At 37.5% G+C, this 24,471-nt stretch overlaps 2 protein-coding genes and 1 long non-coding RNA gene across 4 annotated transcripts in view; 2 read left to right on the top strand and 1 right to left on the bottom strand.

Annotated features, from left to right (window-relative positions):
- The window catches only part of SLC35B4 (solute carrier family 35 member B4), a 29,726-nt gene extending 25,292 nt beyond the window's left edge, over nt 1-4,434 (top strand). Inside the window, exons 9-10 of one of the 2 annotated variants that reach the window (XM_074267879.1) lie at nt 2,130-2,205; nt 3,054-4,434. In XM_074267879.1, coding sequence (XP_074123980.1) covers nt 2,130-2,205; nt 3,054-3,300 — 323 coding nt within the window. In that variant the 3' untranslated portion in view covers nt 3,301-4,434. Of the gene's footprint in view, nt 1-2,129; nt 2,206-3,006 lie in introns of both variants that reach the window. The other variant, XM_074267880.1, reaches the window with a different exon arrangement.
- Nucleotides 4,435-5,256: 822 nt separating this feature from the next.
- LOC141543056 (uncharacterized) lies at nt 5,257-5,473 on the top strand. Its single transcript, XR_012482311.1, has 2 exons — nt 5,257-5,393; nt 5,435-5,473. It is a non-coding gene; the product is annotated as an uncharacterized LOC141543056 (long non-coding RNA).
- A 17,716-nt stretch (nt 5,474-23,189) lies between these two features.
- Nucleotides 23,190-24,471, bottom strand: part of LRGUK (leucine rich repeats and guanylate kinase domain containing) — a 122,005-nt gene continuing 120,723 nt past the window's right edge. The window contains exon 20 of the mRNA XM_074267887.1: nt 23,190-23,518. Within this exon, the coding sequence (XP_074123988.1) occupies nt 23,385-23,518 (134 nt within the window). The 3' untranslated portion in view covers nt 23,190-23,384. The remainder of the gene's footprint in view (nt 23,519-24,471) is intronic.

The raw sequence follows: 24,471 nt of genomic DNA on the forward strand, positions 1-24,471 counted from the left end.
GGCAGCAGGAGGAGATGGGCCAGTGCTCCAGCTGGTCTAGGGTACTGGAGGGGGTTTGGAGAGCACAGGCCTGATAGCTCACTGGCTATAGACTGGTCTGGGCTGTGGGTGGTCAAACCCTGTTACCCCCCCCTCCATGAAGGCCATTGGGGAACATGTCTTATGAGCGCCTGCATCCTGTCAAGACATACCCTTGCTCACCTTCCTGTAGCCACTGCCTTTCATCTCACATACCCAGTATATACTCCAAATATATCATCCTTACCACCACTGCCCCACAGTACTCAAGCTGTCTTACAATCACATATATCGTTTCTCATGTTTTTCCTGGTGTCCCTAAATATGTTCATGAAATTTTGGTTATTCCTTTTTTTAGTGTCTTGTCCTCCAGTGACTAGAGGTGGCAAGGTAGTTTTCTCCACACAGCTAGGAGGCTCTGTAATCATTGTATAACAGTTAATCCGGTGCCTGGCACAGAGCAGGTGCCATATAAGTTACCTCTTCCCTTTTCCATGCAGATAATGAAACTGTTTCACCTTTCCCCATTAATCTCCCAGCAGATACATGCCAAGCCTGCAAGCTCCATTTCTTCTTTTTTTCCCTGGAGAGGGTAAAGCCCAGAGCTCCCCTCCTATTTTCTAGTGAGAGACCACCTTGCCCTCCAGGGTCACTCCCTGGGTTAGGGCTTGTCTGCCATTTTCCATTATCAAAGGCTTGTCTCGCCACTGCCTCCAGCCTTCTTTGTGCCAACTCTTCCTTTCCGCTTTCACTCAGAGGACTGACAAGTACAGAGTGGAGGCCCTGTCATTTTCTCTGCCTCTCTTTGGAGGCCTGAAGTGAAAAGTCGTCTGACATTTCATTCTGTTGGCAAAGGTCTTAGGAGCTTCCTACTCCTTAGCACTGAAGCTATAGCATCTTATGCTATACGGGTGAACAAGATGAGTGTCTCGTCCATCAGAGTACTTGGCAGTTAAGTGAAACCCTTCCCAGCTTCTCAGTCATTACAACTTTCCCATATTCAATCCAGTGAAAACGGATGGAGCTGTTTCCAAAAGACTAAAAGTCTCTTTCTGATTCCCTTGAAAAAATGAGTGAATCTCTAGTTTCTCCAGGACAGCCAGAATTAGTGGAATAGTGAGCGTCAGCTACTAGAGGCAATTTTGTTGAGCAGGGAGTTAAGTGACTGCTCAGTTATCTCATCCTCTCCACCAAATAATCCAGAACAGCGTGGGACAGAGAAGCTGTTAGGTGCCCTCAGTCTCTGTGGGTACCTGCCTCTGATCTTGGAATGAGTCTTAGAAATTCTCCTGGACAGGAACTAATGCCCAGATTTCTTCATTCTTCTCTGCTACTGGCATCTACCAGATGTGTTGGTGAGGGGGACGGATAGGATAAGGAGGAGAGCCACATGTGCCTCAAACAGGAATGGGGTCAGCGGTTATCCCAGGAACCTCAGCCTTCCATTCTGCTGACCTCCTACTGAACCTTCTTGCACTTTGCCTTCAGGTCCCTCTCTGAAATACTCCCTCTCTGAAACAACTATCTCTTCTTTCCTGTTCCAACCCTCATCATGTATAGGCAGGTTTCCAGGCACTCCAGTGTCACACAAGCCTCTCACCCTTTCCTATGCAGAACTGCAATTAGTCACTCTCATTTCCAGCCTCACAAGTTGTAACATCTGCGTCCCTTTTTCATATTAGCCCTGCAACCAAATCTCCTGACATAAGTTCTAGTTTATAAGATAAACAACAGGAGGTAGCTTAGCACAGGCAAAAACTTTTGAGATGTCTTTGCATTAATATTAACGTGCATCAGTTATATCAACCTCAGTGTGTCCTTGTTTTCATTTGTTAAGTAGGGAGCTCTTTTCAGGTAAAAATAAGAATTTATTGGAATAGTATTTCTAATTTGATTGGAGGAATAGATTTAACAGTTTGTTGGGGTGACATGCATTGAAACAGTTTGTGAAGTAGGAGAGCAAAATCCTTACTCCTGAGCCTCCTTCCATTATAACCTATAATGAGACATCATAAGGAAAAAGCCCATATTCACCTCCCAGTCATTCTGTCTTCTTTTGTTCAAAACTGATGAAAGCTCATGAATGTCTTGTTCTCTTGTAATCCTTACAGAACTGTATCAGGTTCCTGTTGTCGGGGTGACAATGCCCATCATGTGGTTCTACCTTCTCATGAACATCTTCACTCAGTATCCTTTTAGTTTTTCTGGTGCTGCTGCTACCCCTTCCTTAGTCTGACAGGGAGGAAGTACCCACATCCTTTTATTCTCAGAACACCAAGACAGAGCATCCATTTTTTATCTTGATATCTTTTCTTCAAGGAACCAGGAGAAAAATGGCCCTTCCAGAAATCTCCTTGCTGAAAGATGATATTTCACTCTTTGTCAAAATAAGATGACAGAACAGAGATGCTAATTATAGAAATACAGTGAGCAAATAAGTGGTGTGACAACTGATAAATGTATTAAAGGCAAATAGTTGTATATCTAGAAGATGCAGTGAGTGAGAGATTTAAGCATTTATATGCTATGATGATCTAATAATTTATAATCATATGTTAAACATTCTACCACCTTAAGGGGTCACCTGAATCCCTTAAAAAAGAATTTCAAAATTATTTGAATAAATTTCAAGCAATTTTAAAAGTTCATATTGTGGCAAAGCAGTGAGGCTGACTTTCTTGTTTGCTTTGTGGAAATCAGGCTCATTCCTTTGTAGTAGTGGAGCATTGAGTTGAGTCATGAAATTAAAGAACAATGTCATAAACTCCTGAAGCATCTCAGGATGAAACTGAAGAACTCTCTCTTGAGATTAGGTTAAATTGCTAAAATCATCTGGAAAGGTTCAGAGTTAATAGAAAGTTTTTAGGCACAAATGAATTGGGAATGGGAGTTGGAATGGCAGAAATTCTGTGGGATAACCTGCTGAAAAGGCCCTGGCTACTGATCCTTAGACTTGAAAGCACCTTACCACAAAGCCATGTACTGCAGCCTAATTCTCCTGACCACGAAAAACTCCCTTAACTTCTGTTCTTCAGGTATGTTTGCATCAGGGGAGTGTTCATCCTCACCACCGAGTGCACCTCCCTCACCGTGACACTTGTGGTGACCCTGCGCAAATTTGTCAGCCTCATCTTCTCCATCCTCTACTTCCAGAACCCTTTCACCCTCTGGCATTGGTTGGGTACCATGTTTGTTTTTGTGGGGACTTTGATGTACACCGAGGTATGGAACAGCCTGGGGATGTCCAGGAGACAGCTCCAGAAGGTGGACAAGAAGGACTGAGGTTCCTCTGGAATAGACTCTCCCAGACTTAGGAGGATGGTGTTGTGATGAAGTTCTGGCTACCATCCCACTTTCTTTACAGCTTATATATCCCAGCATAGATCCAAATACATAGCAGGGAATCCTCATATGTAGGGGGATTGTAGTATTCCTGATGTCTATGCTGACTATATTTGCAGCTGCTGGCTGAATCCTCTATCCCCCAACTCAGAAATAGAAAAGGATCTCTTGTGCAGAGTATCCATTTGTATTTTTATTAAAGTGTTCGAGATATGTATTTATTAAATTCCAAGGATGTGAAGGACCTAGTTTTATACCAGTGGTCTTAAGACAGGATTTCCCTTTTCCTAGGAGCCAATAATAGTCCCAGTCCCACTCTATCACCAGCAACCGCAGACAGTGCAGACCCACCTAACATAATCACCTGAACCACCATGTGGGTGATTAGATGAGTTAGATGAGGAAGTAGTAACGTGGCTGGGAGCCACAATGAAACTGGAGCAGATCAAGCAGCTGTGCCTCTTCTTCCCCACTAATGGTCTCTTTGTTCTTACTGGCTCCCCCATCCATCCAGATGTAAAATGATGGTAACATACTCATGGAATATCTTGATTATAGCAGTGCTGAAACAGTCCAGTTATAAACACAGCTGTATTAGGACTCACTATGGTCCACAGTCAGTCTTTGTGCAAAAGTCATGGACAGAATACATTTGGTAAAGTGGGAGCTCTTTTATGTGAAGGCCGAGATGGCATCTTTGGGACTGTAATGAACAAGTTTGCTTTGTGCTGGCTGGCCCTGATCAGAACTTCCAGGATGAGGTCCATCTCCTGGGACCAAGAACATTAGTGGTCAGTCTCTTCTAAGGTATCCAAAGGCCAGGGAGCATCAGTGCTACTCAGGAGCTTGGGTGAAGTACATGAAAACCAAAGTCCGAGAGGCCACCAGTTAGATTTTAACTTTACATAAAGTTACATCAGGTCAAATCATGATTGTATTAAAACCAAAATCTTATCACAAAGCATCAGCTAAATGTGGTAAATACTTTTCTTTCCATTTTATGATGTCTGTATCTTTTGTTTCTTGTTAGACAATTAAAAATAGTATTTGCTTCTTTTTTGATCATTTTATAAATTGAGTTTCCCTCTGAAAATTAATAGAATATCATTTTTGGTTGGATAAATTATTTGGTTTATTGTTTCCCAAACAAGAAATAGGAGATTTGTAGAAAGCGATATTCCTTAAGTTTTTCTCAGATCTCAGCAGATCTTGCCTGCTAAAAGTGTCCCTCAAACAAATGTGATTTAATTCACACATGTTAGAAGAGCCTTCTTTGTGCACAAAAGTGCTCTAGGCTCAGGAGTTACAAAAGAGAGCAGCCTCTGGCTCTCTGAGGATGTACACATAGGATTGGGACACAGAGCTCAAGAAAAGCAGGCAGAGCATGGTAAGGTCAGACAAGGATGGGGGGGGGGAGCTCTGAGCTGGGCCTAGAAGAGAGTTCAGGCCTTGGAAGGTGGAGAAGGAAGGAAGGAAAGAATACATTTCAGGCAAGGACATGGCTTCTCTTGACTTTTCTTTTTTGGGGATATAGAAAAAGAGACTCCAGTTTTTTGGGTTTTTTTTTTTTGGTTGTTGTTTTTTTTGTCAGATGCAGTATTATATGTGCCCCTTTTTCATAGAAAAGCCTGTGTGAGTTTCTGGGCAGCTGGGTGGTACAATGGATAGAATTTGGGCTCTAGATTCAAGTCCTATGTCAAATGTGACCTCAGATACTTCCTAGCTATATGACCTCAGGCAAGTCACTCAAGCCTGTTTGCCTCTCTAAAATGAGCCAGAAATAAAAAAAAAAAAAAAAAAAAAAAGGCAAACCACTCCAGTATTTTTGTCAAGAAAACCTCAAATGGGGTCGGGAAGAGTCAAATATGCCTGAATCAGCAACTACAAGAAGTGAGTTTCCATACCCAGACTATAGTTGCCTATAATGTCTTCTTTGTTTACAGAATGGAGCCTAGTAGCAATATTGCAGGCTTTTGTGTTCAGAAATTTGGGGGTCACCTTCAGAAAGGCACTTGACTTGCCTCATTTTCCTTGTGTAAAATGAAGATACTTGTTTGCACACCTAAAAATTCAGGTGTTGAAATTGAACTGATTTTTTTTTTTTTTTTTTTTTTTTTACAAAACCTATCCATGGATAATTTTTCAACATTGACCTTGCATAGCCTTGTGTTCCAAATTTTCCCTTCCCCCACCCCCTCTCCTACATGGCAAGTAATCCAATATATGTTAAACATGTTAAAAATATATTGAACTGATTCTTAACATTAATATGCCAGTATTATTAATGCCAAAGGGCAAAAGTGTTTTATTCAGGACACAGAATTAGACCAATTCAAAGAGTTTGAAAAGACTATAATGAACCTGTTACATATTACTAAACATTCACTTAATGAAAAACTAGAAATCATTTATTAAGCCTCTTCCATAGGAATGCACTGATTCCATCACCATCCTGGGGCGGCTTTTATGCTTACAAAAGTAAAAATACAGGCTTGTGTTAAGCTTCATTAAGACATACATAAGGCACATTTGTTTTTAAGCAAATCCTTGTGATGATATGAGACTTCATTTTTGGTACTCTGATGTGTTTCCTGACATCTGTTTATGATAATAAGAACGCTACATATGTGTAGAACACTAGAACTTGTGAAGACAATGAAACAAGCCTACTGAACAGAAGGGAGATGGTACATTAGATTTCTTCTCTGGCGATTTGGATCAAGAAATCTATCAGGCAAGCAGTTCTGAGATTGTTCTCCCATACTGTTTCATTACTCACTTATCCCCTTGGGTTTGGTAACCCACTCTTTACTGTTTTTAACCTTTATTAGAAAAAAGCCCAGGAACTAGGATGGCAAACATCAGTTCAATTTAATTTAATGAATTCAATTCAGCAAATATTTAGTGAGTGACTATCCCACCTATTGGCACAAAAGACATTCCTTTTCTTCATGTAATATTGTGTCTTGACCTCAGTTGGGCTTCAGATATGGGGGATTGTTGTTTACAAGATGGATTTTAGTGACAAAAGGTGTTTAAAACTCTGAAGCTAAAGCAAAGATAAATAAGTGGAATTGATGTGAAACGTGTGTGCTTACATTGTAGTCAATGATTGGGTTTTTTTCTCAATAGCATTTTATTTTCCCAATTATATGTAAAGAAAATTTTCAACATTCATTTTTGCAAGACTTGTTTTCCAAATCTCCCCCTTCTCCCCTCCCCAGAACATCAAACAATTTGATGGAGGTTAAACATGTACAACCCTTTTAAACATATTTACATATTTGATATTTTGTACAAGAAAAGTAAGACCAAAGGGGAAAAACCATGAGAAGGAAAAACAAAAAGGTAAAAATAGTATGCTTTGATCTGCATTTGATCTCTTGCTCTCTCTCAATGCAGGCGGCCTTTTCCATCCCAAGTCTGTTGGAATTGTTTTGGATCACTACATTGCAGCCAATAGTTTGTAACAAGATGCTGCAGTCCTTCATTTGCTCAATACTGAAAATTAATAGTAACTGATCTTTCCAAGATTTTTTGCATAATAAATCTCTTATTGACTTATTTTTTTTTAAAAAGACTTTGGTCAGTTTTTTTTTAAATAACTCTACTTTCTTGCCAATCTAGACTATTTTTTTCTCTGCCTAGCTGGTCTCCTCGCCCCACTACCAATCTCCATTCTTCTCTTGTTGATTCATTCATGTGTCCTTTTCACCTGATAACCTGCATAATCTATCAACAGTGTACCCAGTTACTCATTGAATTAATGTATATGTTTTCATTAGATATTCTTTGTGTAACTGTGTGTTACATATGAATAGATGTAACTTTCACAAAAGTAGATATGAGGGATGTATGGATATAGTTTGTCACTGGGGCTAAGTGCAACTATAACTTCTCTTCCCTTCCCAAAGTACTCATAAGTTCTCCAATACTATTTCCGTCTGGGAACAAATGACTCCCCTATTCCTACCTAAACACTTCATATTTAATTACCTATCTCTCTTTGTCCAACAATGTCAGCTGGGCATGGGGATCAGAAACAATTCATTAGTTCAGGTTTAACTTCTGAACCAATGAATTGGCCCTAAACCAAGGCTATAAATTTATCTATTAATATTGTATATTCAGAGATGAAAAGTTTGATATATTTAAAGAACTCTAGTTAAAATTTGTCCAGATGTGCTTTTCCCCTTTTTTGCATCATAAGAGAAAGCTCTGAAGTAAAGAATTTTTTTTTTCATTTATTTGAAATATCTTTTTCAGGATTTAAAAAAAAATACTTGAATCTAATTGCTGCTGCTTCCCTTTTTGGGGGTGTGGGTGGGGGCAAGGCAATTGCTGGTTAAGTGACTTGCCCAGGGTCTCACAGCTAGGAAGTGTTAAGTGTCTGAGGATGGATTTGAACTACCTTCAGGGCTGGTGCTCTATCCACTGCGCCACCTAGCTGCCCCATAGATAATTGCTTCTTGATGGTAACACATCATATTGAGAATAGACGTTTTTAGCTCCAATATAAATTGAATTTCCTGCCTGTTGGCAGATGTTAGCTATGAAATGTATATATAAATGTGTGTGTGTGTGTGTGTGTGACCTATAAAAAATATGTGAGTCACTGAATGTGGATAGAAAGATGTAGATCTACAGATCTATACTATTCAGTGACTTAGATGGGCAGAATAAGCTGGAGCTGAGATTCTTCACATTCATTTCTTTTCCAGCACAATTAGCTTTGTGACTAATTACTCAACATTTATCTGGCAGTTCACTCACATGACATCATAGACCAGTGTGGCGGACAAATTATTTATGTTCTCTGCCGAGATTGGCATCCTGGTTTTCCAGAATTAGAATGTTCTGATGGCTTAGTACATAGTATGTCACATCCATGTTCTTGACTTTCTTATCCCATTCCCACATTTGCTGGTATTCTGACTTGCAAAGGAGATGGAAAGCAACTAGGAGATCCCATTCCTAATGCCTGGATAGAAGGGCAAATAGCAGTACTGAAGTTTCATTATTGTTATTTAAGGAAATTGCCTTCCTATTGTCATATATTCATGATCTATTCCTGCTGGTTTCTATGGAAAGGTTGATAGATCTTATTGTTGACTACTGAGTGTATCTGTCGAATCTTAGAGACAAATCATCCACAGTTGTTATACTGCTATTCACTTTATGCTTTTTCCTCTCAATAGCCTGCAAAATTTCCTTTGAAATTTCAAAAATAAAAAAGATAACTCTTATCTGCATTGTATATCAAGCTGAAAAGCTTTTCATTTAAATTCTACTCCAAATAGATATTCTTTCTTTTAATGAACATTTCATTTGTTCAGCTCATAATCTTACTTGTCCTCCACCAAGCCATTTCAGTATCCTATAAGTGCAGCTTTCTAGCCTCCAATAGAGATTAAAGTTCTAATCATGGTTTCATCTGTAATCAAATGTAGTCACCCTGCTACTTCCAAGGGTCATTGGGAAGAGGAATGAAAGAACAACTTGAGCATTCTGCAGTCATATGAGCTTTACAGAGCAAACGGAAGGACTGGTCTTTTCTCTGATTCCAGAAAGATGTTTTGAGTTTTTAAACTTTCATTATTCAAATTGCTTACTTGTTAAAGTGAGACACGATATTTGTAGCGGCCCACAAAATATGAAGCCCCCGGCAACTAAGACAAATTTGGGCTGATTTTATCTTACTGATACTGAATTTTGGGAACATGAACGACTTCTACAACTGAAAGAAAAGGAATGATGATTGTTACAAAATGCAAAGGCACTTTAGTAAGGAGTTTAGTAAGTAACGGACTGTTTTTTTTTTTTTTTTGTTTTGTTTTGTTTTTTAAATGTGTGACTTCCTTCATTCCAAAGAGCATAAGTAGATCCTGAACCAAAAATAAGACCTGAAAAGACATTTACAGATAGTATGTGGTGGGCACAATGGATAGAATGCTGGGCCTGAAATCAGACTGACTTTTTTAAAAAACTGAGACCCTGAACTCCCAATGGCCTCAGTTTTCTCATCTCTAAAACGAGTTGCCACAAACCTCCTAAAGGGTTCATGAAGAGTTGGACACAACGTAAACAACTGAATAATGGTGGGAAGTGGAGGAACTGGGGTCGTTTAAGGTCTGTTCAAAAATCAGGTGACAACCAGAGTGTATATTATGTGAACTGTATCATGAAACATTGACTCAGTCTTCACTGTTTTGAATAGTGAAATAAGAGTGAAGCAATATTTTGTGAATAAAAACATTTTGCCAAACTGAGTTATTTTGTCATGTACTAAGTTCTTACTTTCTCAACTCGGCACACCCATAACATTTTTATTCTGAATTAGATAGACATTAAATGCTGGGGAGGAAAGGGAGGGGTTCCATTTAATTAAATATTCAATGAAATGATGTATAAAAATATATCTGAGAACTCAACTATATGTGAAAAACAATGGGATATTTAGTTTTAAACACACACAGAGCAGAACTATTAGATGTTATTCCTCTTCCCCTCCCCACATTCTGCTTTCATTTTTGGTTCCTACATTGACCCTTGAGCCATTCTTATTATTGGACTAAAGGAATGATTTTTTTTTCAATATTTGCTTAAATGATAAGCTTATACATGTTAACTTGCTTTTCAAGAATATATGCAACTTGTAAATTTTCTTTTTTTCATACTTAGGGGTAAGCAGAGTAGGTCTTTGTTTCTTAATACAAACATTTGTAAGCAACTTTGTCTTATGAACTGGATCAATCATAAAGCACTTCTCAAGGCTATTTATATCTCAGTGTTTAAAAGATCATCACTAAAACCTAGAGACCCTGGTATCAGCTCTGCAAAATCAGCCCTTTTTGACTATCTAAATCTGCAACCTGTTGCATTCAGGTAAATCTGATGATAAGGCAGTTCTCTCTAAGGTTAACCACAGCCAGTGTGCTCTATCAGGTGCACTAGCCACAGATACAGCAAATTAAAATAAAAAGCAGATGAGTGATTTGGCACTTAATGTAGCATAATTAAAATTCATAACAGAGTAACTTTGTCAGAAGAAAAGGGCATGACATGCTCAAACAGTCCTGAGTGTGTAATTACTAACAGGTGCAGTTTTTGGCTCTTTAGAAGATCCATCAGTCTGTGGAAGCATAATATCTTGGTAGTCATGGGGTTTGTCAACCTCCGAGTAGTAATACATCCAGTGTTTGAAATTGCAGCGCTAAAAGTAAAAATGACCCTTGAGAAGAAACTATAGTTCTGTTCTGAGAGCTTTTAGCAGATTATTTCATCAAACTCCACTACCCTCCATGTGTTGTCAATAGCACACTGCAGAAAATAGCAGCCATGACCACCAGACCAAGCAGCAACTATAGTCAAAACCCATGGTTAGTCAATGTTATTAACATACATTAAAAGTTAAGACATCTTTTCTATAGTCTGTGAACTTTTTAACAAAAGGGATTTTCAGTATATACACGCACACACATATATAAATTTAAAGATTGGACCAAATTTGGAGACCGACCTTAAAAGTGAGGTTCAGAAGACCAGAAAAGATAGGAACCTAGGGACAGAATGACTTGGGAATAAGACTTATTTGGAGTGAGACTTTTATGTCAGTCAGTGCTATCCAAATCATGAACCTGTGATATCTGCATATTTATAGTTCAATGATCTGTTAATTTTATCCTTGTGGGTACACCTTCCAATAATGCATACTACAACTCCACCTTAGCTTTTAGGGCTGTTGTAGTGCCTCTCCAGCCCCCCCCTCCAAAAAAAAAACAACCTCAAATGATCACTCTATTCAGTGTCTGCTGCTTTGTTTGGTTTCAATTCTAGGGAACAAGATGTCTTCCAGGTTAAACTCATCACCTGTAACCTTGTCATCCACTGCTAATTCAAGCCCTCACTGGCATACCTCCTCCCAATGCTTTCTTTTATAGAGGGTAGAAAATGGATTTGCTTAATTTACTCCAGTCTACAGTTGCTGTTCTGATTTCAACTCCATGGAACAAGATGCTCTCCTGCTGGGCGTCCCCCTAGTCTTCTCCCCTTTCCACTTTCCTGCCTGATTTTGTATCCCTTAGTACATTGTAAGCTCCATGAGAAACACTATATTTTTATTTAAAGTGATTGATGCATAATAGGGTCTTAATATCTGTTTATTGGATTGGTGAACCTTTTAAAGACGTCTTTCTTTGTGAACATGACACTGGGCACATTGACATGTCATTCTCTTTGATGGTGGTTCAATCATGAGCCTGAAATGGGGTTTTCTTGGCAAACATGGTGGACTGATTTACCATTTTCTTCCTTCTTCAGCTCATTTTACAGTGAAGAACTGAGGTACAGTGGGTAAGTGACTTGCCTGTCATCACACAGCTACTAAGTGTCTGAAGATGTATTGGAACGATTAATATGAATCTTCCTGATTTCAAGCCCAATGCTCTTATTCACTTCATTATCTAACTGTCCCAATTCTCCTTAAACACTAAGCTTAAGTATAAATTGGTGCAATGCCTACATTTATAATTATCAGAAGCAACAATAATCAGTTTTCTAATGCAAAACTAGGAAACTGGGATTTCAAAGAAGAAAAAAAAATTCCCTTTTAAAGGGGGGGAGGGGAGTGACACATTTTAATTGATTTAAACCCAAGAGGAGAAAAAGTTATCAAATGGGGGAAAAAATTGTTTGAGGGAAAGAGATTTAAACACTGACAATTCACTTCTGTTCTGCAACTACCATAGCCTAAGATTTGAATTTTGTTACCTTCATTAGGCTAATTAATTCTCTTTAAAAGTCATCTTTTTTCCCCCCCTTCAATCAGTGACAATGTCCAATTACAACATGTCAGCAACCAAAGTGTAATAACACAAATGTTTATGAAGGAAGGGTACTTTGGGACTGCCAAGATTAGTGATTCACTCCTTCTCTCAAATTTGCAATCACTTCTTTCCAACTGTTTACAATTTGCCTTTAGATAACTCTTTAAAAGGAGATGTCTAACTTTCCTTCTTCCTGCCAAACTTGGGCCATATAACTCTTCTCTCCCTCATGGATATAATGATATATTAAGAAACTCCCTTGAGGGCTTTCTCCTACTCCATTAACCCAGATGCAAAGTCCTGTTAATTATTTAAAGAGATAATATTCTTAATAGATTAAAGAAAGCAGCAAATGGCATTTGTGGGTGATTAAACGTAGAAGTAGCTGACAATTGCCATTGGGTTATCTAGTGTTAAGAGCATCATTTTATTTTATTTTTTTAATAGAACTGGAAAAGTTTCTTTGTTTCTCTGTAAAAATGTTTCCTTGTAGAGGGATCTAAATACTTTGATATGATTTTAGCTTTTTCCCTGATGCCTCTGACAGATTCTTGTTTATTTTGGGCATCTATATAGTGATTTATGATAATCCAAGAACTTTATATACATTATCACACTTGATTTTCACTTCAGTCCAATATGATTACATTAAATGTAAGGAGATACTTAGGTTTCCTTGTAGAAGAAGAATGCAAGCTTCTCGAGGTCAGAGATTGTTTCCCCATTTTGCCTTTGTATTCCTGCTACTTTCCTAGGGCCCATAGGTTTATTATGATTGATTGCCTTTTTGTCTGGATCTGGTCTGTCAAAATGCACTTTCTCTAGTTTCTGTTGATTTTGAGATCATGTCTATGTCTAAATCCTTGCCAGATACTGGTGAGAGAACTGAGTTTTGCTACTTTCTTTCCCTGTGCTATTCTTGCCAATTAGCTCCTAAACTCGGTTTTTCTAAACTGAATGAAGGAATGTATGTATTATTAATAGGTAAATATAAAAAGCTTTTAAAGTGACTAAACTTTTTTTTAAATCATGATTTCAAATGTACCCTAGAAAATTCAATGTCCTAAAAGCCCCCATTATCCAACCCTAATTATATCTCTAGTTTAGCAATCATTTAGTCCATCCCATTTATTTTAGAAAGAAGAAAATTAGAAAGGACTAATCACATAGCATGAGATGCTCTCAAGAATTAAATCCTGATCAGCTCATACTGCCACTATGAAACATTCTTACAGGGATTATAAAAGTCAAACTCTCCAAAAAGACCAATGTGGCTATCCAGGGAAGTTATCAAACAGAACTCAGATTTTAAGAATAACTTTTAAATGGCACCTGCTATGTGTCAGTCATTGTGACTTAATGGAAGCACTTTTATTATAATTTCAATTATATTTGATCTTTACAACGACTTTCAGAGGTAGGTGCTATTATCCTTATTACACAGATGAGAAAACTGAGGCAGACAGACTTGTCTGAGGTCATACAGCTAAGATGAGTCTGAGACTGGATCTGAACTTACTTAGATCTTTCTAACTCCAAGTCCTATGTGCTACCCCCTGGCCTATATTTATAAAGGCATCTCTGGCATGGGGGAGAGAGTACTAGACAGAGTCAGGAAGAGTTGAGTTCAAATTGTGCCTTAGATACTTAGCTACCTTGGACAAGTTCCTTAATCTCTCCCAGTTTCAGTTTATAATAACACCTGCCTCAAAAGATTGTTATGAAGATCAACTGAAATACCATGTACAAAGTGCTTTGCAAATCTTCAAACCTTAGATAAATGCTAGCTATTATTCTTACAGAAGGTAGCAAGGGCAGTTGCCACAGAGGATGATTTAAGAATGTTAGAAAGAACTCTGTCCTTGACTCTGGCCTGTTCAACATTTTTATCTTTGCCTTAGATGACAGAACAAGAATGATGTCCAACTCTACTAAGATGAAATTGAATAGTGAAAAATGTAAAGTCCTGCCATGGGATTCAAAAAGGTATCTTCCCAGGAGATGTGACTAGATAAGCAATGACTCCCGTGAAAAGAGCTCTTGTTGGCAATACAGTGGTTGGTTGTTACCAGTGGTACAATAATGTAAAGACCACCAATCTAGCCAAAGAACCCATCTCATTGCGAATTCACTGCATTGTTGTAAATGCCTCCTCTTATACAAAATCCTATGTAAATGTTATTAAAATTGGAGTGTTTGTGGGGGGGAGAAGTGCATCTAGACTTTGGATTTTGCCACTGTGGTGAACTATATTGCTGCAGATCAGTACTTTTGTCTATTTGTTCTTTAGTCATATACAACTGTCTCCCCTTTTGGAGTTTTATTAAAGATACTGGAGAAGTCTGGCATTTCCTTCCTTGAGGAAACTGCAGAAAACTGAGATTAAATGACTTTTCCTGCATCAAACAGTTGTATGTTTCTAAGGTATGTTTCTAAAGCCAGATTTGAACTCTAATTCTCACTCCTAGGCCATTGTACCACCTAGCCACCTGTAATTTATTGTCATAGTTGCTTATAACACTGACAGGTTAAGTGATTTGCCCACAGTCATATACAGAATGCATCAGAAGAGATCTGCCTGTGCTCACATTGCTGGAAAGTGTCAAGGCAGTGCCCATAAGCAGGTCTTCTTCACTACAAGGCTGATCTCTGTCCACTGTGCTGGGAATTCTTGACCTGGAGTTGGTTAAGGAGACTTCATGAACTTGAATGAAAAAAGAAAAGCTGCCAAATTTTTTTTACAGCAAGTGTTTCCGATAAAATTCTCACATCTCAAATATATTGATAACTGAGTAAAATTTATGAGATTTTGACTCATTTTCCAATCAATAAATGATCAAAAGGTATGAACAGGCAGTTTTCAAATAAAGAAATCAAAGCTGTCAATAGTCATATGAAAAAGGGCTCTAAATCACTACTGATTAGAGAAATTCAAATGTAAACAACTGAGGTACCACCTCACATCTATGAGATTGATTAATATGACAAAAATGGAAAACAATAAATGATAAGTGGGAAAATCAGGACACTAATGCACTATTAGAGTTGTGAATTCAACATTTAAAAAAAAATTTAGTGGTATTTAATTTTTCCAATTAGTTTTCAACATTCATTTTAGATTTTGAGTTTCAAGATATTTTTCCTCCTTCCTTCCATTCCCTCCCCATTCCCAAGACAGCAAGCAATTTGATATAGATTATGCATGTACATAATCTTTTAAAAACATATTTCCAGATTAGTTATGATGGAAAAGAAAAATCAGAACAAAAGGGAAAAATCATGAAGGAAAAAAGCAAATAAAAAAGGTAAAAATAGATGTTTTGATCAACATTCAGTCTCCATAGTTCTCTCTTTCCCTCACAAGTCTATTGGAACGACCTTGAAAGACCATGGGCTGCTGAGAAGAGCTGGATTTTTAATAGTTGATCCTCACATAATATTGCTGCTACTGTATACAATGTTTTCCTGATTCTGTTTATTTCACTTTGCATCAGTTCATGCAAGTCTTCCTAGGTTTTTTGTCATTTCTTATTACACAATAGTATTCCATTGCATTCATATCTACAGCTTATTTAGCCATTCCCTAATTGATGGGCATTCTCTCAGTTTTCAGTATTTTGCCACTATGAAAAGGGCTATAATAAATAATAATGGATTTTGCAAATGTAGGTCCTTTCTCTTTTTTTAATGATCTCTTTGGGATATAGACATAGTAGTGGTATTGCTAAATCAAAGAATATATACAAAATTTGGTTGCCCTTTCAGCATTGTTCTTAATTGCTTTCCAGAATGGTTGGATCAGTTCAGACCAACAACAATAAATAGTATTCCAATTTTCCCACATCCTTTCTAACATTTATCATTTCCCTTTTTTGTCAAATTAGTTTATTTTTTTTCTAATCTTGGTTGTAATCATTTTATTTTTTGCAAAATTTTAAAATAAAACTTAATTATGCCTTAAATTATTAATAATATATAAATATATAAAGTTATATATATTAACATATTTTAATACAATCAAAATCATCTTTTTACAATTTATAATGTTCTCTTTAGCAACAAACCTGTTTGACTTCTTTAAGAATGTAGTTGCTATATGACTAGATTATATAATATGTTTAGTATCGTTATCATTTCATTGTCCATGGTACCTTTTAGCAAGATAGTTTTCTTCCTGTCTCTAAATTACGCTTATTTTTGCTTTTCCTTTGTCTGAGATCAGGATTGCCACCCCTGCTTTTCAAAAAAATTAATCTGAAGCATAATAGATTTTGTTCCAGCTCCTTACCTTTATTGTATGTGTCTCCCTGCTTCAAATATATTTCTTGTAAACAACGTATTTGTAGGATGCTGGTTTTTGCTCTCTGCTTCCATTTTATGAAAGAGTTCATCCCATTCACATTTACAGTTGTGATTACTAACCATGTAATTCCCTCCCATCCTATTTTTCCTTATTTGACCCTTCTCTTTCACCCTTCCCCTCCTCATTAATGTTTTGCTTCAAACACTACTGCCTCCCCTTTGTCAGTCCCTTTACTTACTCTCCTCCCCATCCACTTTCCTTTCACATAAGACCAATTTCTATATCCTGATTGTGGATATTATATTCCTTTTTTGAGCCAATCAATACTGATGAGAGTAAGGTTCAAGAAATACCTGAGAGTAAGGTTCAAGAAATACCTATCACCTATTTTCCCCTCCACTATTATAGATTTTTCGTATCTCTTCATGTGAAATAATTTACCCTATTCTACCTCTTCCTTCAGTATTCAATGCATTCCTCTTTGTCATCCTTCATTTTTTATATCATTTCCTCAAATTCATCTTATACCCTTTATTATATTCCTTCTAGATGTACTATTGGTGATACAATTTTTAAAAATTACAAACAACATCTTTCCATGTAGGGAAGTAAACAGTTCAGATCCCTTGAATCCCTTATGTTTCCTTTTCCCTTTTTAGGCTTCTCTTGGGTCTTGATATTGGGGATCACATTTTTTGTTCACATCCTTCTACTTCATTGAATGACTTTTTTTTCCTTTGAAGTATTTTGCTTAATTTTACCATTTGGGTGATTCTTGTTGTCCTAAGCTCTTTTGCCTTCTAAAATGTCATGACCTCCAATACTCTGATGTTGCAACTGACAAGTCCTGTGTAATCCTATATTAATGATCTTTCTTTAAAATTCAAAAAGAAATTTGGATTGGAGTCAATTTGTCCATAGTCTTAAAAAAAATGTAAGTCCAGACAGAGCTGAGACCTTTCAAATATTTCCATATTTTGTTCCAGGCAAAAGCAAAAACTCCATGTGGAAAGATGGAAAGGGCAGAGCCCAATGGAAATATTATTCCCTGAGCTGGTCCAGTGGGAGAGAAGATAGGATGCTTTGGGAAGAACTGGCTCCTTTTTTAAGAAAGGGGAAGGGAGTAAAAAAGAGCTACAGCTAGCCAGTTTTGATCTACAGCAATCTGCACCGGTGATAACAGGTGTTTAATCATTTCCAGCTCATCCTGACCCCATTTGAGGGCAGAAATATTGGAAGCATTGGCCATTTTCTTCTCCAGTTTATTTTACAGATGAGATAATTAAATCAAGCAGCATTAGGTAGTGACTTGCCCAGCTAGTAAGTGCTTAAGTCTGGGTTTGAACTCAGGTCCTCTTGACTCCGGGTCTGGTTCTTTATCCACTGCAATACTTAGCTGCCCCAGTTATAGTGGTAGTTCATTTTTGATAAAAGTCAGTAGGGCCTTTTACGTTTGTTCAGAAAAATTTGGTAGTCTTCTGGGAGTACACTGCCTCGTGGAACAAAGGTAAGTGGTTCACTGTTAATGATACTTTTGAGAATTTGGAATAATGGATTTCTCATTTTTCTAAACCAAATTGAAGAAAAAAATATTGCCCAACTACTAGGGAGCCCTTGCTCCCTCCCATGAAAAAAAAAAACAGCATTAAAAAGCCATCATGCAAATGTAAGCTTTACATATATGACTTTTTGGATCATAAAGGTTCCATCTGTTTTTGCCCCAGGCATCTCTACGCTTCAGAAACAAGAGGTGAAGGGAGAAAGTTGCTGAGTTGGTACATCTTTATTCCAATATTGAGAAACCAGAGAGAGAAATTAAACAGCATCCTTGGAGAACTATGGTTTCAGGCATTCAAGTGGAACAGAACAATGGCTCAGAAATGGATGCTGGCGAGGGAGAAGAAAGGGGGAAAGAAAGGAAAGTCCTAGCCAAAATATCCTGGAATTGAGATCTTTCCCTATGCCTGACTTCCTTTCTGAAGTGAATAGCTACTCAATTTCAGAATACAAACAGCTGGAAGGAACTTTTCTGAGCATGTTTATCCATATCACTCAGTCACAAGCATTTATTTGGTGTCTATTATTTGTCTGGCAATTATTGCACAGGGCTTGCATTCAAGAAGATTCACCTTCCCGAGTTCAAATCTGACCTGACACTTACTGGCTGTGTGATTCTGGGCAAGTCACTTACTCCTGTTTTGTCTCAGTTTCCTCAGCAGCAAAATGAGCATCTACTTTCCAGAGTTGTTTTGAGGATTAAGTGAGATACTATTTCAAAGTATTTAGTAGGGCGCCTAGTAAGTGCTTATTCCCTCCTTCTTTCCTAGGGGCAATTAGGTAGTCAATGAAATTTATACTTACAGGTTATACTTGTGCTTCAGGATAATCTCTTAACTTTAACCAGGGAAATTAATCAGGAAGCAATTATAATAGTCCAGGCAAGAGGTACTTAGGGCCTGAATTAGAGAATGATCATATGACAGAGAGAAGGGGATACAGGTGAGATGTAGTCAGAAACAAAATTTGGCGATTGATTGAACATGAGGGGTGAGGAAGAGGGAGTAGCTGAGTGTTAAGAAGAGAAGACTTGCCCTACATGCTCTTGAGAAAATCTCCAAAGGAATTGATGGTGATATACTCCTTAAAAACTACAATAGGAGAACCGTTTTAAGAGAACCATTACTCAAGTACACTAGGTGGAGATGTTTGTTTCTGTCCCACAGCCCTTGGATTTGAGCTGAGTCTGTTTCACTCAATTCCAGATCTGTCAGAGCATTATAGAAAACTGGGATAACAAAGGATGTTGTTGACCTGGATGGAAATAGAGAAGTTCAGAAGAAGGGAAAGAGTCATCTTGAGTCTGAGATGGCTGTAAAAGATTCCATTCCAGAATTCCAGGATGTAGTTGGTAAGTAGGAACGCAACTTAGGAGATAGACTAGGGCTACACATAGAGAAAGAACTAATGATTCTTATAGATGACAACTGTACCCATGGGCACTGCCTAAACCCACTGCTGGTGGGTGGGTATGGTTGGTCCCTCAATATGGTCCTGATCGTGAGAGATCAAGCCACATTTGTGATAGTTCCAGGCAATCAGTCCTGCCCAGAATTTTGCATTCTAAATAGTCACAGTTATTTATTATCTGCAAATTTCTATATTAAGGAAAACAAAGAACAGGAGCCTTTTACAAATGCATCTAGGTCACCCTTGAAAACATCAAGATGTGTATAAAAAAATAAGAAGATGACTTGGTAGAATTTCTTTGGTGTTAGGTAATGCATTTAATTAAGGAATCAGAGGAACCCAATAAAGTGTTCTGTAGGCAATAATACACACACATACACACACACACACACACACACACACACACACACACACACACACACAAACACACACTCACTCACTCACTCAATAGCTATCAGGGAAACCAACCACTTTAATATGAGCAAATAGGAAAAAGCTCCCCAGGCCCTCATGTTTCAGCTTCCCAAGGGATAACTCCACATGAATGTCCCCTAGGCATGACAAATTGAACATATGCACATTTCCTTTCTCAAAGAGCCTGGCCTATTCCTAATTTTCTTATGATGTCACCATCCTCCCAGTTACCAGGTCCAAAATTAGAAGTCATTTTTTACCTCCCTTAAACCACATGTCCAATTATCAACTAAATGTTTAATTTATCTCTATCCAAATCCTCTTTTCACTGCAAATACTCTAATTCAGGCCCTAGACATTTCTTGCCATCTCATTCTAACTCTTAGAATGCTATTATAACTGGTGTTCTTGCTTTCCCATCTCCCCATCTTCCAACCCACTTGAATACTCTTGCTCCCCAGTACCTGACTCTGATCATACTACTTCTTAAAAATCTTTAGTAGTAGTACAAAGAGTCTTAAAGGAGGGAAAAGGACCCACATGTGTAGAAATGTTTGTGGCAGCCTTTTTTGTGGTGTAAGAAACTGGAAACTGAGTGGATGCCCATAACTGGAGAATGGCTGAGTAAGTTATGGTATATGAATGTTATGGAATATTATTGTTCTGTAAGAAATGACCAGCAGGATGATTTCAGAGAGGCCTGGAGAGACTTACATGAACTGATGCTGAGTGAAATGAACAGAACCAGGAGATCATTGTGCAAGGCAACAAGAAGATTATGTGATGTTCAACTGTGATGGATTTGGCTCTTCTCAGCAATGCAATGATCTAAGGCAGTTCCAATAGACTTGAGGTGGAAAATGCCATCTGTATCTAAAGAGGGAACTGTGGATTAAAGAATAGTATTTTCATCTTTGTTTTTCTTTTGCTTTGATTTGTACAACACGGCAAATATGGAAATGTGTTTAAAAGATTGGCACATATTTAACTTATATCAGATTATTTGCTGTTTTGGGGAGGAGGGAAGTAGGGAGAAAAATTTCGAACGTAGTCTCACAAAAATGAATGTTGAAAACTCTCTTTATATGTATTTAGAAAGATAAAATACTATTGAAAAATTAAAAAAAAACCTTTAGTAGATTCCCAGTGCTAAGTAAAGAATGAATTGCTAATCTTGGAACCCAAGGATCTACACTATTTGATCTCAACCTACCTTTCTAAGCTTTTCACCTCTGTCTTCCTCTTCTAGTTAAACTAGATTCTTATCTTTCTTCCATTATCATGATGCTCTCTCTCATCTGTGACTCTTTGCCATCCTCAAAACATGGAATAAATTTTGCCTTCATTTCAGTCTATTATTCATGAAATCTTACCTGACATCCTCAAATGAAGATGATCCTTCAGTTTCTCAGAGCTCTTAGATCATTCCACTGTACTTCTGTCTTCTGTCTTCACTTCTGTCAGTTATTTGTGTATATCCTTTCCATTCAAATGTTGGAAGTTTCCTGACACAAAGTCTGAATTGCATCTATTTTTGTTTGCCTACCACACACCATAGTACTTATATAACATAAGTGATTTAATAAATGTTTTGTTTCATAATGTGATGAATTATCACTTGTAGATGTTTAATTTTCAAAGAAGTAGGAGACTAGAAAAATCCATTTAATAATGTAACTATATTGAACACAATTTCATCATTTCTCTTTGATTATTCAGAAAGACAGAATTATGGGAAATTAAAGGTCTGATTTCTACCCATCTATGTTTCCAATAAGTGGCCATCTAGTCCTTACTTAAAGACCTCCTGTGAAAGGGAAGATACTACTTTACAAGGCAGTTTATTCCATTTTGAAGTAACTCTAATTGATAGAAAGTGTCTTCTTTATATTGGGCCCACCTCTGCTTTGTAAAGGTCCTTCAGAAACTTGCTGTGTCTTAAGGACATCATCATGAACATCCATTTTTATGATGTTGGCAAAATATGGAAAATGCTGTTTAACAGATTTTCAGTGGAAGCAATGTCATATTATTTTAACTGAAACAATTATCCACAAGCTGAATTCTTTCAATTTTTTGGTATTTGGCACTACTTGTATCATGGAAAATGTAGCCAAGCATGAGATTTAAAATTACACTAGAATTAGTGTAATTTGGACGTATGGGCCTAGCCTGATAGCTTTGTTAAGAAAAGGAATTTTTCTTTACTACTTCAGATTGGCAACTGAAGTTGTTTGGCAAAAATTCTGCAACTGTTAATGTACTGCTTGGGATGCTGAGAGATTAAAGGATTTGCCCTCCCAGGATCACAAAACTAGTCTATCCTAAACTGAAGTGTTTGATCTTCCTGTTTGGAGGCCAGCACCGTTACCATGTTTTCTGTATTACTAATCTGATTTAATGATGATAAACTAAGTCAAAATAATGGATCTGACTTAGAGGTTTGGTCAGGACTCATGAAGTTTAATCAAGGTGTGGGGAAAAATTAAAACATATCATGAAAGCTTAGGTACTGCTGACAGCATAATCTGTTTTACAAAGCCCAGAAGGATCCATGCCATTGAGCTGCAAATCTAAGTGAAACAGGAGACTAAATATTAAGTGGATAGTCTCCAATCAAGAATACAAAAAAAAAAAAAAAAAAAAAAAAAACCTATTGATTGTGACTTAAAAACAACTTTTAAAAGACTTCTGGAAAAACAAAAGCCAATGGAATCTCTCTGTAACTACTTAGATTTTTCTGTAAAGATAAGGTTTCCCCCTGCAGTCATGAAGATTAACATAAGTTACAACATAAGTTGTAAAACTATTTCTACTAGACCACAATATTTAGCCAATGACAAGAAGTACCTAACCTGAAACTAAAAGGAGTAACATTATTTTCTTTGTTCCCTAATATCATTGACGTGATTCAAGGGAACAATCAATACAACTTAAAATAAAAATCAGATTGAAGAAATTCACATTCATGCTTTTTAAATGTAGACTTTTTACATAAAGGTGATTCCCTTTGAAAGAGACAATTGATGCCTTTTAGACACAAATAATGTGTAATTCCCCAATCCTTTCTTAACTTATAAACACTATGATAATTCATGATAGAATATCTACCAATATTACAAAGGGGCAAGTGGAAAATTTTCAGACTGGCCCCAGCTTAATACTAAAAATATTTTAAAATCACCATGAACATATCATCACATGGATCTTGGGAGATTTCTGCTCTCTGTGACATTTCAAAGCAAGAAACAGCTGGGAAAATCATTTATAGCTATGGAGAAAACTGAAATGTCATTTTTTGAAGCTAAAAATAAATCACATTTTTCTTTTGAAAAGACAGAAGCTATTCAAGAGAGTTATAAAGAGACTGATTGAGAGTACTAAAGGCCCATGGAGCATTCTTTTGTAGGCATCTGGTTGGGGAAGATAAAGTTAGAATCAGTAGCCAGGTTAGATAGCGGGGTTGCACGAGTGAAGCAATTTTTTCCTCTTGAAGGCAGACATTAAGCACTGGACTACTTTCGGCATTGTGGTATAGGAGGGAGGACAATTTTGGTGTTGGCACCTGTCTGAGAGACGGGTTGATGTCCGATGGGTCTTAATTTGATCTTTTTATCAGGCGTTTCAAATGAAGGTTTACCTAATTGTTCTGTGAAAATGAAAAAAAAATTTTTTGTAAGATGAAGAAAACTAGGGTTTTATTAGTTTGAGGGAATTCTAGAGTCTTTCTAAGCAAACTGTGAAGCATAAATAAACTCTGAGCTAAATGGCAATGAGGACATGTGGAAGGCATTGTGTACACATAGGAATGATTATTCTAGAGGGATTTAGAATTGCTCAGAGATGGCCAAAGGGCCACTCTCCTTCAAAAGAAGATGTTCCACCCTTAGTTATGTTCCCTAGGGGCATCCAGTGGAATGTACCAATGCCCAGATTAATTTTCTTTTCCCTCAACACCCCTCTCCCTCTAAACATTCTTCTAGAAACAAGTAATGTGATGCCCTTCTTCAGCCCAGTGAGTGATACGGCAAGTAGGGACATTTGTACAGGAGAGGAAAGAGCACGGAATCCCAGGTTCTCAGAATTGCTGTAGAAGCAGCCTTGGAGGCCATTCTAATACAACTTGTACCAGGACAAGGATCCTCTTTGCAGCATCTTTGACAAGATGATGCTGATCCAGACCTGGAACTCTCCAGGGATGGTAAATCTATCAGTTCCTGGGGCAATCTCCCATTTCCACTTCTGAGAAGTTATAATTGCAAGGAGATTTCTCCTAATATCAATCTGAAATCTGCTTTGCTATAACTTCTTGTTCCTAGTTCTGTTCACGAAGGTATAAGGTCTGATGGGTCTTTTTACTTTGGAGAGTTATAAAAAGATTAGAGTTCTATCTCTGTAAGAGGTTAAAAGAAAGGGAGCAAGGACTTATCCAAATTTCAATGGGAAGAGAACACCCATGAGTAACTAGGTTAACAGCACCCCTGCTGGTAATTGAGTTCTTGCTTTGGACCCTGGTCCAGGGGACAGACCAGAGTAACTTTCTTTCTGTAAGGATGTGTCATAAAAGCACTAATTGCCAACCAGAGGCAGCTGATGAAGAGA

The sequence above is a fragment of the Sminthopsis crassicaudata genome, chromosome 5 (assembly GCF_048593235.1).
Source record: "Sminthopsis crassicaudata isolate SCR6 chromosome 5, ASM4859323v1, whole genome shotgun sequence".
NCBI classification, from domain to species: Eukaryota; Metazoa; Chordata; class Mammalia; order Dasyuromorphia; family Dasyuridae; genus Sminthopsis; species Sminthopsis crassicaudata.